At 52.1% G+C, this 25,046-nt stretch overlaps 1 protein-coding gene across 8 annotated transcripts in view; it reads right to left on the minus strand.

The window, feature by feature from the left end:
• Window positions 1-3,091: 3,091 nt before the first annotated feature.
• The window catches only part of NINL (ninein like), a 136,201-nt gene continuing 114,246 nt past the window's right edge, over window positions 3,092-25,046 (minus strand). For all 8 annotated transcript variants that reach the window (XM_019017262.4, XM_055372818.2, XM_019017263.4 and 5 more), the window contains 7 exons: window positions 20,175-20,279; window positions 17,843-17,912; window positions 12,824-12,982; window positions 11,950-12,063; window positions 8,786-8,956; window positions 6,071-6,184; window positions 3,092-4,043 (listed from right to left, as the gene is read on the minus strand). In XM_019017262.4, coding sequence (XP_018872807.4) covers window positions 3,852-4,043; window positions 6,071-6,184; window positions 8,786-8,956; window positions 11,950-12,063; window positions 12,824-12,982; window positions 17,843-17,912; window positions 20,175-20,279 — 925 coding nt within the window. In that variant the 3' untranslated portion in view covers window positions 3,092-3,851. The remainder of the gene's footprint in view (window positions 4,044-6,070; window positions 6,185-8,785; window positions 8,957-11,949; window positions 12,064-12,823; window positions 12,983-17,842; window positions 17,913-20,174; window positions 20,280-25,046) is intronic.

A 25,046-nucleotide genomic window follows, 5' to 3' on the forward strand; every position in this document is an offset into this window, starting at 1 on the left:
GACGGGTTGGCTGGCCCGGCGGGGGGCTGACTCCCCCACCTCCCTCCCGGACAGGGTGGCAGGCTGGGCGGTGGGCTGACCCCCCCACCTCCCTCCCGGACGGGGCGGCTGGCCGGGCTGAGGGGCTCCTCACTTCCCAGTAGGGGCGGCCGGGCAGAGGCGCCCCTCACCTCCCGGACGGGGCGGCTTGCTTGGCGGGGGGCTGATCCCCCCACCTCCCTCCCGGACGGGGCGGCTGGCCGGGCGGGGGGGGCTCCTCACTTCCCAGTAGGGGCGGCCGGGCAGAGGTGCCCCTCACCTCCCGGACGGGGCGGCTGGCCAGGCGGGGGGTTGACCCCCCCACCTCCCTTCCGGACGGGGTGGCTGGCCGGGCGGGGGGCTGACCCCCCCACCTCCCTTCCGGACGGGGCGGCTGGCCGGGCAGAGGGGCTCCTCACTTCCCAGTAGGGGCGGCCGGGCAGAGGCGCCCCTCACCTCTCGGACCGGGTGGCCGGCCAGGCGGGGGGCCGAACCCCCACCTCCCTCCTGGACAGGGCGGCAGGCTGGGCGGTGGGCTAACCCCCCCACCTCCCTTCCGGACGGGGCGGCTCGCCGGGCGGGGGGCTGGCCCCCCCACCTCCCTCCTGGACGGGTTGGCTGGCCGGGCGGGGGGCTGACCCCCCCACCTCCCTCCCGGACGGAGCGGCTGGCCGGGCAGAGGGGCTCCTCACTTCCCAGTAGGGGTGGCCGGGCAGAGGCGCCCCTCACCTCCCGGACAGGGTGGCTGGCCGGGCGGGGGGCTGATCCCTCCACCTCCCTCCCGGACGAGGTGGCTGCCGGGCGGAGACGCTCCTCACTTCCCAGACGGGGTGGCTGCTGGGCGGAGGGGCTCCTCACTTCTCGGGCGGGGTGGCTGCCGGGCGGAGGGGCTCCTCACTTCTCAGACGGGGCGGTTGCCAGGCAGCGGGTCTCCTCACTTCTCAGACGGGGCGGCCGGGCAGAGACGCTCCTCACATCCCGGACTGGGCGGCAGGGCAGAGGTGCTCCCCACATCTCAGACGATGGGCGGCCGGGCAGAGAGGCTCCTCACTTCCCAGATGTGATGGCGGCTGGGAAGAGGCGCTCCTTGTTTCCTAGATGGGATGGCGGCCGGGCAGAGACGCTCCTCACTTTCCAGACTGGGCAGCCAGGCAGAGGGGCTCCTCACATCCCGGACGATGGGCGGCCAGGCGGAGACGCTCCTCACTTCCCAGACGGGGCGGCAGCCGGGCAGAGGCTGCAATCTCGGCACTTTGGGAGGCCAAGGCAGGCGGCTGGGAGGTGGTTGTAGTGGGCCAAGATCACGCCACTGCACTCCAGCCTGGGCACCATTGAGCACTGAGTTAACCAGACTCTGTCTGCAATCCCGGCACCTCGGGAGGCCGAGGCTGGCTGATCACTCGCGGTTAGGAGCTGGAGACCAGCCCAGCCAACACAGCGAAACCCCGTCTCCACCAAAAAAATACGAAAACCAGTCAGGCGGGGCGGTGCGCGCCTGCAATCGCAGGCACTCGGCAGGCTGAGGCAGGAGAATCAGGCAGGGAGGTTGCAGTGAGCTGAGATGGCAGCAGTACCGTCCAGCTTCGGCTCGGCATCAGAGGGAGACCGTGGAAAGAGGGGAGACGGAGAGGGAGAGGGAGAGGGAGAGGGAGAGGGAGAGGGAGAGGGAGAGGGAGAGGGACGAGACCTTTCTTCTAACCTGGGTGTTTGGTGCTAAGACTTTTCCCCTAAGTAATGCTTCACTCTACCCCACAAATTTTGATATATTGTGTTTTCATTTCCATTCAATCCAGGATATTTCCCAATTTCCCCTCATCTCTTCTTTGCCTCATGCGTTATTCAGCAGTATGTTGTTCAGTTTCCAAATATTGGGGGATATATATATTTTTTTTTCAGGGCACATGTAATTATTTATTTATTTATTTCACTTTACCTCATTTTTTATTTTTATTTTTTTATTATACTTTAAGTTCTAGGGTACATGTGCACAATGTGCAGTTTTGTTACATATGTATCCATGTGCCACGTTGGTGTGCTGCACCCATTAACTCATCATTTACATTAGGTATAGCTCCTAATGCTATCCCTTCCCCCTCCCCCCTCCCCCTACCCCAGGACAGGCCCCGGTGTGTGATGTTCCCCTTCCTGTGTCCAAGTGTTCTCATTTTTCAATTCCCACCTATGAGTGAGAACATGCGGTGTTTCGTTTTCTGTCCTTGTGACAGTTTGCTGAGAATGATGGTTTCCAGCTTCGTATTGGATAGATTTCTAATTTAATTCCATTGTGGTCACAGTACATACATTGTATGGCTTGAATCTTCGTAATTTTTTGAGATTTGTTGGCCCAGGATATGGTCTGTCTTGGTAAGTGTTTGGCTGCATTTGCTTCTGCTGGTGTCGTGTGGTGGGTTCTAGATGTCAGTAGATTGATAATGTTGTTCAGGTCTGTCTCCTGGTTACTCCAATCTCGTCACTCCAGTCTCAGACAGAAGCCCAAAGTGAATGAAGAAGTGTACTCCTCAATGAGTTTTGACAAATGCATACACCCATGTAACATAAACTGTATTAGGACTTACATATTAATAACTGGTAGAACTAGTCCCCATACATTGCTCTTCTTTCTTCAGAGTTTTCCTAATTGTTTTGTTTGCTTATTTAGTTGTATGTAAAAACTTTAGAATGTCTTGTCCAATTCTGGGGTTGATTGGGGCATGTAACATCTGTATTTATATTGGGATTAATTACATTTATCAGTAAACTTTGAAGAATCAGTCAACTTCATGTTGCCGAATCTTCCAAAGAACCGACCTTTCCATCTGTTCCAGGCTTTGTTATCTTTCCACGGTGCTGTGACATTTTTCTCCTGCAGAAAGGAGAAGACATGCCAGCTTTGGGATGGCGGCTGCCCCGGGAAGAGGGAGGAGGCTGAGAACAGAACAGGCTCCCGCCCTCCACAGTGCTGTGGCAGGATATTATTCTTACTAGATATGTTGATGGGCACATGGGTGTTTCTTATATAACTATTTTCCTGTATGTTTGAAATATTTTATAGTTTAAAAAATTAAAAACAAACTTAGAAGTCAATTTTAATAGAAAAGAATTTATTGCAAATACAGTGACTTTTTATATTACAGTAGTACATTCCAATCAGCCATATGGCCATAATTTGCATACATTTCAAATATAAAACTATACTTTTTTTTTTTTACATATAGTACAATTTCCAGTGTGATGACATTTCAATGGGAAAAAGATTGTGCATTTGCAATAAACACCATCATCCCTGAGTCCATAGATAAGGTCCCCGGAGAAGGGGCTTCCCCTCCTTTCTCGCTGGGTTGACGTTCTCAGCGAGTGAAGCCTTTTCTGGAATGTGTGTACGCACCCTCCACCAAGAGTTCTAATAACCTAAGCTTAAAGCAGAACAGTGAAATGGCAAAACTGTACAGAGCCCTGACTTTACATTTCAATCTGGCAGCCAGGGTCGGAAGCACCACGTGGAAAGTGCTGTCCATAACTGCTCACTTACCTGCTCCTTGCTGACAGCTCCCAGGATCTGGCTCCAGCGAGTGGCAAAACTGGGAATTTTGCCAAGGGAAATTACTCAGGACCGCTAATAAAAACGCCGGCTTCTGCAACATGCATATTCCCCCAGCCCCCACCTCCATCTTGCCCAGGGCAGACCATTCATTAACTATCTGCGGGGTGAACAAAGAATCCCAATCCTCAGATGTCCCAGGACTCATGGCTCATGACCCACGGAAATCTAAGGCAGCACAGTGGCTTAATTTAAAAGATGTGCTTTCGAATGAATCCTAGAAAATAATCCGTCTTTACACAGAGAGGGCTGCGGGGGCAATCCTACTGACGAGTTTGTTGAGAGCGCGAACTTTTTCTTCCAAGAGGCGGCTTTGTTTCTCCGCACCTCGCTGCTTCTCCTCGGTGGCCTGAAGTGCTCTCACCAGGTGGGCGTTCTCCACGTACAGCTCCTTCAGCAGCAGGTCGGACTTCGTGTTCTTTTCAAACTAGAGAGGGGAGGAAGCCATGCTTTGCATGAGGCCGGTGGAGAAACGCTACAGATCAGCCTGCTCTCTTTTATCCTCCCAGGTTTATGCAAACCAGTTTTGGGCTCTTAGAAATCTGACCCAAGGCCGGGGGCAGTGGTTCACGCCTGTAATCCCAGCACTTTGGGAGGCTGAGGTGGGCAGATCCCAAGGTCAGGAGATCGAGACCATCCTGGCGAACATGGTGAAACCCCATCTCCACTAAAAAATACAAAAAAATTAGCTGGGCGTGGTGGCGGGCGCCTGTAGTCCCAGCTACCCGGGAGGCTGAGGCAGGAGAATGGTGTGAACCCGGGAGGTGGAGCTTGCAGTGAGCAGAGATCGCACCACTGCACTCCATCCAGCCTGGGCAACAGAGCAAGACTCTGTCTCCAAAAAAAAAGAAATCTGACACAAATACTGGATTATAATGACAAGTTTTGTTACCCTGGCATGAGAGGAAATTGAGAATCTGCTGGAATATGTGATGGAGAAAACTTGAGGCAGCTTTGTGCCGTGAAACAAGGACTTCAGGCAAAAGTGGCCAGTCCTCAAAAGGCCCTGGGACGGTCAGAGTGTGGAACAGGTTCATCTGCGTATGCTCTACTGGCTGTGATGTCAGCAAGGCCATGAGCCAAGGGAAGCAGGGGAGGGAGCAGGCGCAGGACAGGCAGTACTGAGGCCCCGGGCTGTGGCCTGTGCTCAGGGCCAGGGCAGGTGTGCAGGAGCCTCAGGATTTAACCAGAAGTCAGGTGTTGCTGGCGAGACGGACAACTGAGGACTGTGGGTGTGTGCCAGGGAGAAAGGGTGAGAGGGACTGGGGGCACCAGTAGGGGAGGAAGCTGGGCAAGGACGGGTGGCCCCAGGGAGGGACTGGGAACCTTCCACAAATGCCTTGTCTAGCTTGGGCTGAGCTCAGGATCCCTCACGTAGACCAAACCATACTGGATCACGATGGAGCAAAAATACTTCTCCAGGTTTTCATATTTCTCTTAATCCTAACACTGAATGTGGTCCATGGCTGGGCCTCTTCTGTGTGTGCACCCCACACCCGTGGGGTCCACCCACACCCTGTGCCATCAGCCCTCGGGGCACAGCACTGCTGCACGTCAGTTCCCACCTGCTGAGTTGGACTTCGAACATCTACAGACCACGTGAGTTATGGCGCCTCATTTTTGGTCTTTGCTCCTTATAGTAGCCCAAGTGACTTTTTCCCTAGTATGGTTTCTTTTAAAAGATAGATCCTGTCATGCTTTTACTTAAAATCTCCCTATGCCTTCTAACTGCCATTATGATAAAACCCAAACCCCTGACCTTGGCTTCTAGGATACACACGACAGGCACTGCCTACCTGAGCCCTACCAGTTCACACCAGCCATGGCGGCCTCCTCCATGGCTGTCCGCTGCCTGGAATGCACCCTCCTCGGAGTCCCCCAGACAAGAGGAGATGTGTGCATCTCCCACCCAGTGAGCCTTCCAAATGTCACCTGGCCTCTGCTGGGGACACAGCTGGACGTTCCTGTGCTGGTCACTGGGCATCTGACCAAATGCTGGCTCTTCAAAGTGGCCTTGACCACCCCACCGGCTCCTTCCACCTCTGTTCTCTCATTTTCAGAGCACTCATCATGGCCCGAGGTCATGTATGCTCTATGGAAGCATCTGCCTCTGTCTCCAGAGGGTCAGGTCTGGGATGCAGGCTCAGCCCTGCTCATCTCAGGTCTACCTGGGAAAGCTTAGACCACAGGTGCTTGGGGATGCCTGAATGACTACATGAACAAATGAACGGATGAGTCCTTTCTGAGTGTATGTGAACACCCAAAGGACAGACCTTAAAACCATTCCCGGAGGAAAATAAATGAATGTGCACCTGCAGTGTAGGGTATACATTTAGTTCCCTGGAATTCTGTGACAAGACAGCCTTTTCCTGTATTAGCTACCTGCACACCCATAAAAGTGGAGAGCGTTCAGAAGAGGACGTGAACACGAAAGCAGCAGCACCCATCACTCACCTGCTCCTTCAGCTTATCCACTTTCTCTTGGAGGAGCATTTCCATATTCTTCAGAATCATCTCCGCCTCTTCCACCCGCTCTTCTGTGGCTTTCAGCTGTTTCTCATGTTCTTCCTGCCATAAAAGAAGGTTGCAGGTGGCCGGGCGTGGTGGCTCACGCCTGTAATCCCAGCACTTTGGGAGGCCAAGGCGGGCGGATCACCTGAGGTCAGGAGTTTGAGACCAACCTGGCCAACATGGTGAAACCCCATCTCTACTAAAAAAAAAAAATAGAAAAATTAGCCGTGTGTGGTGGTGTGTACCTGTAATCCCAGCTACTTGGGAGGCTGAGGCAGGAGAATCACTTGAACCCAGGAGGTGGAGGTTGCAGTGGCACTCCAGCCTAGGTGACAGAGCAAGACTCAGTCTCAAAAAAAAAAAAAAAAAATTAGCTGGGCGTGGTAGTGTGCACCTGTAGTCCCAGCTACTCGGGAGGCTGAGGCAGGAGAATCACTTGAACCCAAGAGGCAGAGGTTGCTGTGAGCCGAAATAGCACCACTGCATTCCAGCCTGGTGACAGAGTGAGACTCCATCTCAAAAAAAAAAAAAAAAAAAAAAGCCAGGTGCAGTGGTTCACAACTGTAATCCTAGCACTTTGGGAGTCTGAGGCGGGCGGATTACCTCAGCTCAGGAGTTCAAGACCAGCCTGGGCAGCACGGTGAAACCCTATCTCTACTAAAATACAAAAAATCAGCCGGGCATGGTAGCGGGCGCCTGTAGTCCCAGCTACTCGGGAGGCTGAGGTAGAATAATTGCTTGAACCCAGGAGGCAGAGGTTGCAGTGGGCCAAGATCGCGCCATTGCACTCCAGTCTGGGTGACAGAGCAAGACTCCGTCTCAAAAAAACCACAAAAAACAAAAACAAAAAGGTTACAGGCAATATTTTACATTTTAAAAAGAATCAGCTCAAGGCTATTTATTTTAAAATGGAAATTAGTGGCCTAGCGAGGTGGTTTACACCTGTAATCCCAGCACTTTGGGAGGCCAAGGCGGGTAGATCACCTGAGGTCAGGAGTTCAGGACCAGCCTGGCCAGCATGGTGAAATCCCGTCTCTACCAAAAATACAAAAAATTAACCAGGCATGGTGGCAGGCACCTGTAGTCCCAGCTACTCAGGAGGCTGAGGCAGGAGAATTGCTTGAACCCAGGAGGTGGAGGCTGCAGTGAGCCGAGATCGCACCATTGCACTCCAGCCTGGGTGACAGAGTAAGACTCTGTCTCAAAAATAAATAAATAAATAAAATGGAAATCAGCTCAAATGTACACATCTGACAGTGACTGTGGGTAACCTTTCATCTGTCCAGAGCAAAGGTTTAAAAATGTTCTGGCCCAGGGCCGGGCGCAGTGGCTCATGCCTATAATCCCAGCACTTTGGGAGACCGAGGCGGGCGGATCATGAGGTCAGGAGATCAAGACCATCCTGGCCAACACGGTGAAACCCCATCTCTACTAAAATACAAAAAATTAGCTGGGCATGGTGATGCGTGCCTGTAGTCCCAGCTACTCAGGAGGCTGAGGGAGGGGAATTGCTTGAACACAGGAGGCGAAGGTTGCAGTAAGCCAAGATTACACCACTGCACTCCAGCCTGGCAACAGAGTCAGACTCTGTCTCAAAAAACAAAACAAAACAAAACAAAAATATGTTCTGGCCCAAACCACACAGCTTTCCTCCTCTTTGCAGTTCAGGGAGAATCAGCAGACTCATTTGTCCTCAGAGAACTGGTCCTAAGATTTTAACCATAAATAACTCCAAAGTGAGCTTCCCTCACTGTGTTAGTGTATTCTTCTAGGGCTATTCTCCTTAACTTTGTTTTGTCAATAATGTAGCATCACTTAACTTTAGCTTGACCCCTTTGTGTGATGTTACAAAGTTGTTCTTCATTAGAACTTACACTTTACAAACATCAAATGTTACCCACTTTTCAAGTCGTGCGCCAATTCCTTTCTCATGAGGGTGTCCCCTGCCCTCTGGTTCCTGATCTCTCCTGAAGTCTGTCCCTGATGAACTATGAACTATGTTGGGAATTTCAGGAGTGAGTTATTCTCTCAGACTTTTGAATTAAACTTCTGCATAGGGCACAGCTGTGCTGGGGACCCTTCAAGTGCTTTAAAGTCGCCAACCCATTGATGCCTCCCAATAAGCCTTTTAGGTGGACACTACTGCTAGCAGGACTTTATAGATGAGGAAACTGAGGCACAGAGAGGTTCACTTGCCCAAGGTCACTCAGCTGGGAGGTAGTGGGCGGGATCCCACCCTCCACAGTCTGTGCTCCGAGCTACTGTCTCCCATCTCCCACCACCTGCACGGCCCACGGCACCTGCCGGGCCCAGTCTGTCACCCTCTGCTCTCTGCCCTCGGCCTCCGGTCCCTGTTCCCCTGGAACATGCCAAGTACCCCCTACCCCAGGGCCTCTGCTGCTCCCCTGCCACATGGCGCCACTGCTCCTTCACCCCATTCAGGTCTCACCATCTCAGGGGCCACCTGTGAGGCCTTGTCTGGCCACCCTGTTTAAAACCACACTGCCCCTCTCCCTACAGCCTTCCTTACCATCTGACATGCTACATACGTGACTCATGTATTCACACTTGTGCAGCTTCTGGGTAACTGAGGACCGGTGGGCCCGCCTCACCCTCCTCCTCATCTCGTCAGCCATCTCTCGCTGCATCCCCACTCACCCGCTGTGCATCCAGGCGCCTCCTGGCCTGCTCTCCCTGAAGGCTGAGCAGGCGCTGCAGCTCGGCCACATGGTCCTGGGGCACCAGCCGGCCCATCTGCTCCTGCAGCTGCCGGACCTCCTGCAAGTGCTGGGCCTGGGCCTGCCTCAGCCTCAGGTGAGCTCCCTGCACCTGCATGGGGAAGGGGAGACAGCTCTGGTGGGGCTGCTGAGACGCGGCACGGAGAAGCACCCTCTCCATCCAAGGACACCCCCACCTGCAAGGGCAAGGAAAGCGTGTGCTCCCGAGTATGCAGCAGCACCTGAATATTTAGAAGGAGCCCATTTCTTTGGAATTCGGACAGCCAGGCTGCTGTCAGCCAGCGCTTCCACACAGTGCTAGAGTGCAGAAAACGTGTCCATCACCCTCAAAATGGTGACGCTGACCTCCTGTCAGACCCAGATTCTGCTGCGTCCAGTGTTAGCTTCCAGTGAACCTCGCTGGGGCCTGATTCTTTTCAAACAATGACCCACGCCAGTTCTCCTTTCAGCAGAGACCTCACTCTGCAACAGGGCTACACTGGCCACAGACTACCCAGACAACACGGACTGCTGAAGGGAAGGTGGGGCCAGGGCTGGAATTCCTGGCAGCGCCTGGTTTCGTGGATGGCACTGTCTGCTGGAGTTGGGCTGAGCTGTTACAGTAAACTGTGCACCACTATGCCAGCCCCTTTAATGAAGCAGCTCGAAGCAAGATCCAAATACAATTTACATCCAGTTGACTGGAGGCTTCACCAGGATTTCTTTGGCACCCTACAAGAACTGGCCACGCCACCCCTTACTCACCTGAGACCCCAAGACGGAGTGGGAATCACACACACTCCATCGGGGTCATATTTGGGCCGGGCCTGACATCACCACATGGTGGAGGAAGAGGGAAGGCAACGCCCTGCGCCCGCACTGCCAGGCCCGGCTTCCCTTCAGTAGTCCCTGCACTGACTTCAGCCGAGCTGGGGGCCTGTCTTGGGGGGGCCAGGTCATCACTGTAAAGCTCACCCTTCTTCAGGACGGGGGTCACCCCAGAGAGACACACCTGCACCCCACATTTTCCAGGCCCTGGAAGGCAGCTTATGGTTTGAGACAGAAAAGGAGGGAAGAACCAGTTCTAAATAGCATCTCCACCAAACGCAGCCTTCTCCCGAAGGCTCGTCTCAGATGGTCACTCTGGCTGACGCCCCCCAGGCCTGCGGGACTCCCACGCGTCAAGCACATCTACCCACCCAGGAAGGCTCTGGCCCGGCACCCCAACTCCCTGGGCTCTGATGCTTGCAGGTCCTTGGACTGCACCACCCCCCACAGCCATCCTGGGACCGAACCCCCACTAATTAAGCCGCTCCACAGCATGGCCAGGGTCCAGCCCAAGGGGGATCTCTGCCCATGGTGGGCAGCCTGTAAACATCTACTGAATGGAGAGCCATCCAGTCCTCTTCATCTCCTTCCTTGGCAACGCGAGATGGGCCACATCTACAGACCTTGACAGTCACAGGGACAGGGAAAGATGTCCCCAGGGGAGCACTGTAAACAAGGACATTTGTGTTCTGGGTGCTGGAGTGAGGCAGAGCGGCAGACGGGGCATCATCTCCCATCCTGAGTGCAGCCACCCTTCCTGTCCTTCCCGTGGAGAGGGCCCTGTGAGTCCCCATCCCTTTGCCCTCTGAGCTCCCCTGGGAGACCCTCCGCCCTCTGAGCTCCTCTACGAGGCCCCATCCCTCTTGTCTGCTCTGGCCTCTGGGGCCTTCCTCCTGAACCACACATGGGCATGACAGTGACTGCCCTAGCTTCCCTCCCACATGGAAACGGCAACCACATCAGCTTCAGGCCCAGCCTCTCGTGGCCACTCTTAGGGAGCCCCATCTGCCTTTTCCAGAGTGTCCTGAGCTACCGTGGAAGCCCCCAGCTTCCTGATGCTGACTGGAAGCCACGTGCTTTGGGGGAGCGTCTTCCTCTAAACCACGAGGAAGAAGGGGTGACCCACATGGCTGCAAGGACAGACTTGGTGAGGTGCTTCCCAACTGAGAGGCTGGTGGCAGGCGTGGCCCCAGGGGTGTGGAATGCTCTCCCTTGGCCCCAGCGGTGCCTCCCAGCGCCAGGTGCTGAGGAAGTGCTGGCCTTTTCAGGTGGCCTTACTCCTCACCTCAAAGGACTCGAACTGGCCCAGGCAATTTTCCAGGGTTCCTTTTAGACTCAAAAGTAGAGAAGGGTGCCCCAAATAGGCAGAGCACCTCTGGAAAACTGACAGCCTGTAGCTGCAAGGCCAAGAGCCTATGGGAGCCCCAACAGCGCCTCAGAAAGCTCTGGGGTCCATGCCCAGCTGACCCCTCTGTGCCTCAGGACGTCTAGGGGGTGCCTCTGCACAGGGCACCAGGGCCAGCGCCGGGGGGACCAGGTGCAGAGGCTCAGCCGAGCCTCACAGGCAGGTGGGGAGAGACCCTTTCCCACAGCCCCCTTTCCTCTCTGCAGCCAAGCTTCCAAGTGTGCCCCGCACCTGTGTCCACACTGGGCACTCGCCCTCTGGGCACCTTTGGCCGTTACACACCTGCTCTTCTCCTCTCCCTTGAGCCACCCCCTCCACAAGCATCCCCTGAGCCGGCTCCCCTCCCTGAGGCCCCTGCTCGGCTGCCCCTGCACATACCTGTCTGTCCCGGACCACGAGCCCCTGCCACCATAGCCCAGCCTCCTGTGTCTGCACCTCCCGCGCCTCTCACCTGCGGGGCCAGCAGATGTGGCACCTGGAGGCGTGTGCAGAGGCCAGTGTCATGCATGCCCATGAGTGCCCATGTCACCCCACTCCGAGGGCTGGAGCCTGCTGCCTTGGTTCTGACGACACAGTCCCCAGGCTTGTCTCTGGCTCCTCCATTCTGTGGAGGGCTCACCCACAGGCATGGTGCCCGCACTCCTTCCCTCGGGAGTAAACAGTCACTACTCTTCACGGGGCTTGCTGACAGTCAAATCAACCCTGCACTGGGAGCAGCTTTGGTCCTGGCCCGGTAAGCACCTGGACAGCTGTGCCCAGCAGCGCAACTACTTCTCTGGGCTGGAGGAGGCCTGGCAACACTGTTGGCACTGCGGTGATGCTGCTCCCGGGTGGGACTGGACCCAGTGCCTCCAGCCATCGCTCACACCCACCTGGTCTTGACTTTCCTCAAGGGTCTGGGTCAGCTCTGACCATGGCAGCTGCAGGCTCTGATGTTCCTGATTCAGGCATTCAAGTTCAACTCTAAGTTTTTGGATTTGGTCACTCTGTTTTTAAAAAATCAATTGCACAAGTCAAGAAGTATCTGAAGAGTCTGGTATGTAATTCGTGCAGAAACCTCAGAAAATTACAGAAAAGAAAAAAAGTACAAAATTTAAATCCCTGTGAACCCACCAACCAAGGCCGGCCCTGTGTCCTGCAGTCACTCCCCGGCCCCTCCTCTACACACACGCATCTCCCTGGTGAGACAGTGTCAGGTACGCCACGCACTGCAGGAACTGCCTTCTCCTCACTGCAGCGGGAGCGTTTCCTGGGGCATTAGTTATGATTTGAAAACATGGTTTTCAGTGGCTGTGCTGTGATCCAGTGACTCCCTCAGCTTCTGTTGGTGACTCGGCCGATTTCAGTTCTGCTTTGCTATTATAAACAGCACAGCAAGGAAAATGCTGCAGCTGCATCCTTCCACAAGGCTCTCGGTAACATCCCCATCGGAATCGTGAAGTCAAGGCATGTGGACTTTCTTCAGCCTCTTAAGTGTGTATTTTGCCAAACTGCCCTCGGGGAACTTTGTACCAATTCACTCCTCTGTCAGCAGCACATAAAGCTATTCTGCTATTTTCTTTAGATATTGGGATTTGCCAACACAGCACAGTCCACCTACTTCTCCAAGGCATGCTTGGGAAGTCCCTCACTTCCCTCCAGGCTCCTCAGCGCGTGTCCTGACCTATTTGCAGCCGCCTCCCCACCCTGCAGCTCCCAGCCTCCAGGGGAGCCTGGGTGGAGCTGCCTGCGGCTGAGGCCACCCACCTGCTGCTGCCCGCTGCGCACCACCTCCTCCAGGCTCTGTGTTAACATCTGAATGGTCACACGATGCTCCTCGTTTTGGGCCTTGTGGGTAGAAGCCTCCTGTCCCAGCTGAAGAACCCTGACATTGAGCTGGGATAATTGATCCTTGTAGTTCTGATTCTGGGGGAAAAAGTTTTTAAATACATAAGAAAAAAATGTTTTTAATTTTCATTTTATATATACATTTGCCCATCATTGGCTATATTTTTATTAAGTAGTCATTTGTTTTGTTTTGTTTTGTTTTGTTTTTCAAGACAGGCTCTCGCTCTGTTGCCCCGGCTGGAGTGCGGTGGCACATTCATGGTTCACTGCAGCCGTGACCTCCTAGGCTCAGGTGATCCTCCCACCTCAGCCTCCCAAGTAGCTGGGACCACAGGCACACGTCACCACTCCCACCTAATTTTGTTTTTTGGTCGAGACAGGGTCTCTAGCTGTGTTGCCAAAGCTGGTCCTGAACTCCTAGCCTCAAGGGATCTTCCCATCTCAGCCTCCCAAAGTGCTGGGATTATAGGTGTGGGCCACTGAGCCCAGCCCCACCGTGCCCCCTAAAATACTTTTAAGCCAGCAGCTCAATTCATATCATTGTAATTGCTCTCAACCAGGTACAACTTTGCTCCTGAGGAAATGTCTGGCAATGTCTCCAGGTATTTTTGGTGATCACAGCTGGAGATGGAGGCATGGGGGCACTTGACACCCTACAACACAGATGATTTGGCCCCAAACGTCACCAGTGCCGAGGACAGAAAGCCCTGCTCCAGCCCCTAGGAAAAACACACACACATCTAGGCCACCAGAAGGGAGTATATGCCATGACCGTCCAAACCACTGTTTGGAAGACCTTTCACGTTTTTCTCATTTCCTCCAAGATTATTTTAATATATTTAAAAATATATGGCAATTTTAACAAAAAAGCAACCTATTTAAACTTGAGGTACATGAATCTCTTAAGTCTCCTCTGATCTCCGTCTTTGAACACACAAGCGTAGCTCTTGGCAGGGTACATAGGTTCATCAAATTGTATGTTTTGCTTTTTCTCAATAGCACCTCCCACAGACAATGGATTTCAGCAAACGTTCATGAGGGGAACCTGGGAGGGCGCAGTGCAGTGACAGTGGCAGGAAAGTGGCCCTGCGGTCTGGACCACGGAGGCTCTGCTGTCTGCAGCCACCTGTCAGGAACATCTTCATGCAACCATATTTCTGCTTACTTGCTTTTTCCCACCGCAGCTCTTGGGGGTTTGGAGTGATGTCCTCTGACCCGCTCTCAGCACAATCGACCACGCACACGTCACCTTCCCAGAGTGACGCCCACAACCACTGCCTTTGCTTCTATAGGTTTTACAGGCATGTAAGAAAACTGGGACGTTTTTCCATTTGGATTTACTCAAGATTAGGGAGTCCACGCATTTTTCTCATGCAATTCCTTGCAAATTAACCTCACCTCATCCCTTCCCTAGAACCTCAAGCCTCAGGTTAAGAGAAGCTTCCACCACAACATAAGCGTGTGGCAGTTGTGTATGGTATAGAGCTCATGTGTTTTATGACATTTTATTGTGAAAATTAGAATTGTTTTAATACTGACACACATTCACCTTATCCTCTAAAGACAGCCTTGATTTCATGAGTAGAAATGGAATCTTCCTTCAGTTCTTGAGATAAACACAATAGTGGATTTTCTTCTATTCACCTTTAACATTTAAACTCTTCATTTGGTGGCTGGGCGTGGTGGCTCATGCCTGTAATACCAGCGCTTTGGGAGGCCGAAGTGGAAGGATCACCTGAGGTCAGGAGTTTGAGACCAGCCTGGCCAACATGGCGAAACCCCATCTCCACTAAAAATACAAAAATTAGCCGGGCTTGGTGGCACACGCCTGTAGTCCCAGCTACTTGGGAGGCTGAGGCAGGAGAATCGATTGAACCCGGGAGGCAGAGGTTGCAGTGAGCTGATATTGCACCACTGCACTCCAGCCAGAGTGACAGAACAAGACTCCATCTCAAAACAAACAAACAAACAAACACACAAAAAACTCTTCATTTGGAAATAATTTCAGACTTGAACAGTTGCAAGACTAGAACATCACCAGGGAAACCAACCTGCCTTCCATCCCAGCTCCTAGCCGACAACACTCCCCCAATCTGCTTTGCCCCCTACACACACAGGCGCACACATGATGTCTTCCCTTCTCCACAGCCACCTGCCTCCCGGGGACAGCAGCTCTCACGCAGCTGCTGTGCAGCTACTGCTTCAGGACAGTGGCCTCGATGTCCCCAAACTTCATTTTGTCAACGAGCCTGGCAGCATCCTTCCCGGCACAGGATCAGCTGGGCCCTGTCCAGCTGTTTCAGCCTCCTCAAATGTGGAATGTCTCCTCAGCCTCTGTTTCTCATGACTTTGACATTTTTTGACAAATACAGTTCCACCCCCTCCCATTTGGGGTTTGTCTGGTGCTTCCTTGTGACTCGGGTGACAAGTTCCTGGGCAGACACTGTGCAGGGAGCTGCATCAGGAGGCAGAGATGCTATCTGCTCCTGGTGGCATTCACGCTGGCCACCTCTTAATTTTGAACTTGCATTCATCTGGCTTTCACTGCAGAAGCCAACATGAGATGTCAGCAGCTGTCTCCTGGGTGTGTGTTAAAACAAATGACATCTGTGTCAAAATATGTTCACTCTGCATCTGCTCCAGCCTTCAGGCCTAATTTCCAGTTTACAAGGCAGACAAGTGACATACGACCAGAGTAGCCTACACTCTCAGAAAACAACTGGACAGATCCAGAATGTGGGATGGCCCACGGGACCACTACCGGGGCTCTTTCAAAAGCCAGTGTCATGGGGAAAAACAGGTCTTCCAGATCAAAACACCAAAGGGACCATGCAGGGGATGTGTTGTCCAAAGAAGCCTCCAGAAGCCTCTTCCATCCCACATCCTCTTCTGAAATGTGACCTGAACACTTGCCCATCAGAGAAGCCTCCCCCGCGGCTCCAGGGACTCAGTGGGAATAACGTAGAGTGACTTCCGAGGAGGGCTTGGGAGCCGTGCGCCTCCCACCAGCTGCCCTGGAACACTAGCTCCCTGACACCCCCCACGACACTCCCTCCAGGTCCAGCCCCATGAGGAGAGGCCCCAGACAGACACAAGCAGAAGGGGTCCCCGACGACTCCAACCCTGGCCATTAGGTCACCCCAACTGTCCAGCCTTCCCAGCTGAGACCCCACATCACAGAGCAGGGACGGCCGTCAAGGCTGTGTTTGTCTGAATGCCTGACCCACAGGTGCCATGAATGCACTCAAGTGGCTGGTTTATGCCAGCAAGTTGATCTGATAGCTAAACATGGCTGAACAGAGTCATAGTTACACACAATGTGGCACCCCCAGCTGCACCCTACTGCCAGAAACCTTGTTGTGCAGGACACTTTTTAATAACTGAAAAAATGAGAATATGGTCTGAATACTGATATGAGGTAACTACTGCTAAGTTTCTTAAGTGTGACAGCACTCCTTCAGTGTGGCGAGGCGGGAGATGCACTTCCTTTTAAGAGATGCCTGTTGAAATATTGAGAAGTGGAGTATCATGACATCTGGAACTTATTTTCTATTATTATTATTATTATTATTAGAGACAGGGTCTCACTCTGTCAGGCTGGAGTGCAGTGGTACGATCTCTACTCACTGTAGCCTCAACCTCCCAGGCTCAAGCCATCCTCCCACCTCAACCTCCTGAGTAGCTGGGACTATAGGCACATGGCAGCATACTCAGCTGATTTTTGTTTTTTTTGTAGAGATGGGGTTTTGTCATGTTGCCCAGGCTGGTCTTGAACTCCTGGGCTCAAATGATCCGCCCACCTTGGCCTCCCAAAATGCAGGGATTATAGGTATGAGGCACCGCACCCGGCCTGTAACTTGTCTTCAAATGGTTCAGAACACACACATACACAAGCACACGTGAAATATATAGATATGAACAGAACTAAAGTGCACGTGGCAATGCGGATAACAGTTGCATTAATGTTGTGGATGTATGTGGATGTAATGTAATGTATGTGGATGATCACTCTATATTGTTTCAACTTTCCTGTGTTTAAAGTTTTTCATGGTAAAATTTTTGGGGTAAGCCGGGTACAGTGGCTCACACCTGTAATCCCAGCAATTTGGAAGGCCAAGGCCAGCGGATAGCCTGAGGTCAGGAGTTTGAGACCAGCCTGGCCAACACGGTGAAACCCTGTCTCTACTAATAATATAAAAATTAGCCAGGCATGGTGGTACACGCCTGCAATCCCAGCTACCCTGGAGGCTGAGGCAGAAGAATTGCTTGAACCTGGGAGGTGGAGGTTGCAGTGAGCCAAGATCGCACCACTGCACTCCAGCCTGGGTGACAGAGTGATAATGTGTCTCAAAAAAAAACCCCAAAATTTGGGGAGTGTCCAGGCAGTGTTTGACACCTATAATCCCAGCATTTTGGGAGGCCAAAGCTGGAGGATTGCTTGAGGCCAGGAGTTTGAGAGCAGCCTTGTCAACATAGTGAGACCCCGTCTCTACTAAAAACACAGAAGATGGGCTGAGCATGCTGGCGTGCGGCTCCCCAGGCGGGTCATCTCCACAAGCAGCTGGGCCTCGGGCCAGTGCAGAGCCTCAGGCACTCACAACACAGACAGTGCCTGCCTGCCAGTGTCTGTGAGAAGCTGCTCACAGTTTCTAGATCAAAACACCAAAGGGACCCTGCAGGGGATGCCTGTGGTCCCAACTACTGCGTGCCACATGATTCTGAACATCCTTGGGACCACCGGCAGATCTGACTGGGGCAGGGGTCTTCACAGCCGTGTTTAGTATCTGACTTTGATGTGGCCTGGGGGCCGGTCAGCAACTCACTCTCAAGTCTTTTAGAAGAATGTTCTCTACTTCCTTTCGTAAGTTTAAAATGATTTCAAAATAATGAAAAAAAGGAATGGTGGCATGAGCTCCATGCCAGGTGTCGATACGTCACCTGTCTGTTGAGCACCTCCATCTCAGAGCAGGCCTTTTCCTTGTCTTTCTTTAAAACCTCAATTTCCTTCCTGTTGAAGAAGCACAATTAACAGTGATACCACTTGTGACCAACCAGTGCCTTCTTTCCTGGTCAGCTCCCAGGGTAAGAGCAGCATGGGGGTTTGTAGCCACAGCAGAGACGCCCACACCTGCCCCTGGCATTCTCCAGCCCCTCTCAGTCCCTGCTGTTGCCACTGCTAATGAAGACGACGATCCCGTCCTCCATGGTTTATTCCAAACCACGAAGACTTTAGGAATGTGAAACTGTCGGATTACTAGAGAGCCTCTGGTAATCTACACTGCCAGCACTGTAAGAACGCACACCCTGCATGACATTCCTCAATCAAATACATGAATATTTCTTTTGTAAAACACATAACACTTCACACTCAGCAGAGTGAATAGAGACCGAAACAGCCTGGCATCTCCGGAGGTATGCCATCAGCAGGGTCCTCACAGACTCAAGAAAACCAGAGAAAAAATGGTTTCTAAAGGAAAACTAGCTTTGAGATTTCGGAAGTGCTGTCATGGAAGGGCAATCCCTGGGTACCTGCTTGGGACTCGCTACTTTAATCACCATGGCAATTCCATCATTTCAGGATTACTGTCTATGAGAACTAAGCTCACCTTGAGATGCATACTTGGGGAAAAAAAAAGGCCAAACAATTGTCCTTGGATATGGCTACAGTAGTGACAGCAGAAAGCCACCCTCCCCAGAACACACATTCTCCCTTCCTCAGTCCCAGCCCTTCCCCAGCTTGCACTGAGGGGACACTCCTGCTCTGTCCCCCGACTCTCGCTGATGGATGCCCCCTGCTCTGTCCCCGCCAACTCTCACTGACAGGCACCCCCCTGCTCAGTCCCTTGACTCTCACTGATGGGTGGCCCCCCGTCTGGTCCCCCAACTCTCACTGGTGGCCTCCCTGTCCCCACTGACTCTCACTGGTGGCCTCCCTGCTCTGTCCCCTGACTCTCACTGGTGGGCACTCCCTGCCCTGTCCCCCGACTCTCACTGGGGGGCACCCCCCTGCCCTGTCCCCCGACTGTCACTGGTTGGCACTGCCCTGCCCTGTCCCCCGACTCTCACTGGTGCGTACCCTCCTGCCCTGTCCCCTGTCACTGGCCTGTGCCCCTCTGCCCTGTCCCCTGACTCTCACTGGTGGGCGCCCCCCTGCCCTGTCCCCCAATTCTCACTGGTGGGTGCCCCTCTGCCCTGTCCCCTGTCACTGGTGGGCGCCCCTCTGCCCTGTCCCCTGACTCTCACTGGTGGGTGCCCCACTGCCCTGTCCCCCGACTCTCACTGGTGCGCACCCCCCTGCCCTGTCCCGTCACTGGTCTGTGCCCCTCTGCCCTGTCCCCTGACTCACTGGTGGGCGCCCCCCTGCCCTGTCTCCCAATTCTCACTGGTGGGTGCCCCTCTGCCCTGTCCCCTGTCACTGGTGGGCGCCCCTCTGCCCTGTCCCCCGACTCTCACTGGTGGGCGCCCCCCTGCCGTGTCCCCCGACTCTCACTGGTGGGCGCCCGCCTGCCCTGTCCCCCTGACTCTCATTGGTGGGCACCCCCCTACCCTGTCCCGACTCTCACTGGTGGGCGCCCCACTGCCCTGTCCCCCGACTCTCACTGGTGAGTACCCCCTTGCCCTGTCCCCCGACTCTCACTGGTGGCCGCCCTGCCCTGCCCCCCTGACTCTCACTGGTGGCCCCCTGCCCTGTCCTGACTCTCATTGGTGGGCGGCCCACTGCCCTGTCCCCTGACTCTCACTGGTGCCCCCACCCCCATCCTCTCTTGCCTCAGTGCTCAGGTTCCTGACCCTCCCCACGCCCATCCCCTCCCCCAGCTCTTGTTCACTGAAATTGATAAACCAGCAATGACCCTCTGAGGAAGGCAGAGCTGAAGCTGTTATCAGGAGAGGATCCTAGGGCACCTCTGACCCCTACAGACACTGTTGTGGCCTCTCCCAACCCCTAAGTGCGACGTGCATCATCTCTGTGGGGTGAACGGTGCCCGTGCTAGGGCTCTGCTCGCAGTCCCGACCACGCTGTGGGCGCTCTGCCTCACTTCCCACACCAAGGAGCTGGGGCGTTCAGGTGCCGCCCACACGAGGAAGGAGGCCAGAGCCTCCCACATCTTCCGAGTCATTCAGAAGTTAACAAGGCTCATGGTTTAGGGTTTTCTGGAATGCAGGGCTAATCTGAGGACACTTCCCACTGTCTATATGGAGACTGCATAAGGTCACTCTATGGAGGGCAAAATGCACCCCCAGAAGGTCTGGGTAGGGGCGTGGCCCTTACCTCTGTGCATCGTGAGTACTTTCTGCAGCTTCAAGCTCTTGCCGAACCCGTCCCAGATCGTTTTTCAACAAAGTGTTTTCTTCAGAAAGTCTATGGAACTCCAGTCTGCATAAAAATTGAGAAAAGACCGGTGAGCACTTGGGGAGCCACATGTGGTCGCGGAGGCTGGCTCTGCAGCGGGGAGTCCTGAGAACTGTGCGTCCCCATCTCCCCGTCCCTGGAGGTGGCGCCAGACACCATTCCTTTCCCTCTTCCTGCACCAGGTGTTAACGTCTTACATCTCCCATGAGCCAAGCCACAGAAAACGGAACTTTCTTAGCTTCTAAACTGCCATGTCATCAAGTCACGAATGCACTCAGAACCTTGGGTTTTGCTTATGCTGAGTTTATAGCTGACCTGCTCCTGCTATGGCCTCTCACCAAACGTGTGTCCTGGTTGCCAGTGCTGGGCGTGAGTCCTCAGGTACTGCAGGGTATTCATGCCCTGGCAGTGAACTCAGTGTGGAGCTAAGAAACACAGGAATCAGAAGGCCAAGATATATGGGAAACCTTTGCTAGGTGAATCTCAAAGTGGGAAAAGGCAGGGATAGACAGCCACTATGTGAACCAAGTCTGCCTGGGCCGTCTTTGTTCTCTGACAACTCAGGGAGTCCCTGCTTGGGTAATGCCATTGATTTGATAGATGAAGATGGCAATTTACCAACGAAGATCACTAACGGGAGCCAGGAGTGGCGGCATGCATCTGTAATCCCAGCTACTGGGGAGGCTGAGGCAGGAAGACTGCTTGAGCCCAGGAGTTTGAGACCCTCCTGGGCAACATAGTGAGACCCTGTCTGTGAAAAAACAAAAAAGATCACCAGTGAAGTAGCTTAAGACCCATACTTGCTACCCAGAGAATGCATTCTTAATACTGACTGGTAAGGCTAACGTGTATTTCCCAAATAGGTCTCTATATGGTACTAGCTTCTTATTTTTTCAGTCTGAAAATACTGAAAGCCACATGATCTCACCATGTTCACTTCATGTATTTTTTTGTTTTTTCTTTGAGATGGGGTCTCATTCTGTCACCCAGGCTGGAGTACAGTGGCACGATCATGGCTCACTGCAGCCTTGAACTCCCAGGCCCAGGAGCTGGGACTACAGTAGGCATGCGCCACCACGCCTGGATAATTTTTGTTGTGGTGGAGATGGGGTCTCAATATGTTGCCCAGGCTGGTCTCGAATTCCTGGTGATCCTCTCACCTAGGCCTCCCAAAGTGCTGGGATCACAGATGTGAGCCACCACGCCCAGCCCACTTTATGTATTATACTTAAAATAGTAAACATAAGTATCTTCTTCATATGCCTTCATTTTATCTCATGAGGAACTAAAGACAAAAATAAATAGTCACTGGAATTAAAGGCAGCAAAGGGTTTCAAGCAGGAGAGTTCTGTGTTTTTAAACTATCACTCTGGCTCTAGAATGGAGAACAAGCTGATGCAAGGCTGAAAGCTGAGGGGTGCCCCACCCCATCCCCCACATGACCACCAAACAACTAGATCCTGTGCAAAGCTGATCGCAACCTCTGTGACTGTCCTCATGGAAAGAAAAGGAAACCTGCAAGAATCTCCAAACAAAACAAAATCCTGGAAGCTGAAACCAACGTGTGAGCATTATGCAACACAAAGCTGGGGGGACCTTGCAACCAACGCCTATGTGTCAGCACTGCTATTAGCAGAATGGAGAAGCTGCACTGTGGACACCTGCACCAGACAGGGCCCTGGAAGGAGGTTCAGACGGTCCCAGATTAGCACCTTCTCACTTCTCTGCAAAAGCAATAGCATCCCATATAAGGCTCTTTATATTCCCAGAGATTAACATCAAGCAAATATGAGCTCACAATCAAAGATCACCATAACATACATGGAGCAAAGCCACCCATAAATGACAGCAGAAGCCAGAAGCCAGAATTCAATCCTCTAGAAACTGCAGGTATTGGACTTGTTAGACACAAACTAAAAATAAGTGTTATGAAATGTTTACATAAATAAAAGACAGAAACAAACAATGAACAAGCAACAAGAAACTATTGACAATGATCAGACAGGACCAAACACAATTTTTAGAAATGAACAAAAAGTCAATGTCAAAATAAAAACTCATGGGATGGTTTAAATAGCAGATTACACAGAGCTGAAAGAAAGAGATACTGACCTGGAACACATAGGTATGTAAAAAATACCCCAAATGTGATACAGACAGAAGATGGAAAATATAAAAGAGAGGTTGAGACATAAAGTGAAATGCTCTAACAGTCACATATCTAATTGAAGAAAATAGTGGGAGGAGAGGCTATATATATATATATATACTTTTTTTTGTTTTTGAGACGGAGTTTTGCTCTTGTTACCTTGGCTGGAGTGCAATGGCGCGATCTTGGCTCACTGCAACCTCCGGAGAGGCAATATTTTAATAGTAATGGCTGAGAGATTTTCATGAGACACCAATGCAATCCATACATTCAACAGGGAAAATGTTTCTTTCTTTTTTTTTTTTTCCCTTTTGCTCTGCCACCCAGGCTGGAGTGCAGTGGTGCAATCTCAGCTCACTGCAGCCTCAACCTCCCAGGCTCAAGTGATCCTCCCATCTAGCCTCCCAAATAGCTGGGACCAAAGGTGCGTGCCACCATGTGTGACTAATTTTTCTTACGTTTTTGTAGAAAACAGTCTCCTTATGTTGCCCAGACTGATCTTGAACTCCTGGGCTCCCAGAGTCCTGGGATTATAGGTGTGAGCCACTGTGCCTGGCTGGGACAATGTTTTCTAAGTAGGATGAACAAAAAGAAAACTATGCCTATACCCACAACATAACAATCCCATTTCTAGGTACAGCCCAACATAATGCTCCAAAAGACAAATGCAAGAACGTTCAGTGCAGTTCCATTTGTGAGAGCCAAAAACTAGGAACTACCCAAATGCCCATCAACAGGAGAAAAGAATAAACTGTGGTATGTTCACACAACAGAATACCACCCAGCAATGCAAATGTATGAACTACAGCAACAACACAGATCAATCGCACAACCAGGTTGAGCCAAGAAAGTCAGACACAGAAGAGTACACACTGCATGATTCCTCTCCATAAAGTACAAAAACAAGCAAACTGAATCTATGCTGTAAGAAGTGGTTACCCCGGGGACTCTGGTGAATTCCATCTCTTGTTCTGGGTGCTGGTAACACAGACGTGTTCAATTTGTTGACAATTCTCCTAATTGTACAAATATATACATTTTCTTATGTGTATCACACTTTAATAAAAAGTTAAAAAGAGGCTGGGCATGGTGGCTCACACCTGTAATTTCAAGGAGGATCCACTTTGGGAGGCTGAGGCAGGAGGATCGCTTGAGGCCAGGAGTTCGAGACCAGCCTGGGCAAAACAGTGAGACTCTATCTCTACAATAAATAAATAAATAAAAAAAATAAAATAAAATAAAATAAAATAAAATAAAATAAATACAAAGTGGCCAGGCCTGGTGGCTCAGGCCTTATGCAATCCCAGCACTTTGTGAGGATGAGGCAGGCAAATCACTTGAGGCCAGGAGTTCAAGACCAGCCTGGCCAACATGGTGAAACCCCGTCTGTAGTAAAAATACACACATACACACACACACACACACACACACACACAAATCAGCTGGGCATGGTGGTGGGCACATGTAATCCCAGCTACTTGGGAGGCTGATGCAGGACAACTGCTTGAACTTGGGAAGCAAAGGTTGCAGTGAGCTGAGGTTGTACCACTGCACTCCAGTCTGGGCAACAGAGTGAGACTCCGTCTCAAAAAAATAAATAAATAAATAAAATAAAAATAAATAAATAAAAAGTTAAAAAGAAAGAAATGCACACAGCAAATAAAAACCACTAAAGATCCAGGTCTTAGAAGTAACCAGAGCACAAAAGTCAGATACCTACTGTGGATGGCACAATACTGGCCTCTAACAGAGACTATGTGACATTACACAGCAGGGGGAATGAAGGCTGCTCGTTCTCTGACTGTAGATTATTCTGGATTCTCCAGAGGAACCCAACGTAATCACAAGTGTCCTTAGAGGTAGAAAGTGAAGGCAGAAGAGTCAGTGTTGGAGTAAGGTGACATGAGGAGGACTCGGCCATCCAGGGCTGGCTTCCAGGATGGAAGGACGCCTCAAGTCAAGGCCACTGGAGAAGGTGAGGCAGGGAGCTCCCCTCGGGGCCTCTGGATGGCCCCGCAGCCCTGCCAGCACCTCATTCCTAGCCCAAGGAGACCCTTTCCTCTTCCAACCTCTAAAACTAAAACATCGCACTTTTGTGCCTTGTTAAGCCACCAAGTCCGTGGAAATGCACACGAAGGAAGAACAGACAGACCAAGGGCCAACCATGCAGTGTCAGCAACCGGGTCTCTGACACGGACAGCAGACATTCCAAGGGTGGAGAGGCAGCCATTTAATGGCTAGATGTGCGTTCCTAAGAATACTGTCTTACAAAAATGAAGGAACATTTAAGATACTTTTCAGATAAGCAAAAACAGGAAATTTACTCTAAACAGAGTTTCACTAAAGGAACTTTTTTTTTTTTGAGGTGGAATCTTGCTCTGTCACCCAGGCTGGAGTGCAGTGGTGTGATCTCGGCTCACTGAAACCTCTGCCTCTCAGGTTCAAGCAATTCTCCTGCCTCAGCCTCCCAAGTAGCTGGGACTACAAGCGCATGCCACCATGCCCGGCTAATTTTTGTATTTTTTTTTTTGGAGACAGAGTTTCGCTCTTGTTGCCCAGGCTGAAGTGCAGTGGCGTGATCTCAACTCACTGCAACCTCCACCTCCTGGGTTCAAGCGATTCTCCTGCCTCAGCCTCCCGAG

This window comes from Gorilla gorilla, chromosome 21 (assembly GCF_029281585.2).
Source record: "Gorilla gorilla gorilla isolate KB3781 chromosome 21, NHGRI_mGorGor1-v2.1_pri, whole genome shotgun sequence".
Taxonomy (NCBI): domain Eukaryota; kingdom Metazoa; phylum Chordata; class Mammalia; order Primates; family Hominidae; genus Gorilla; species Gorilla gorilla.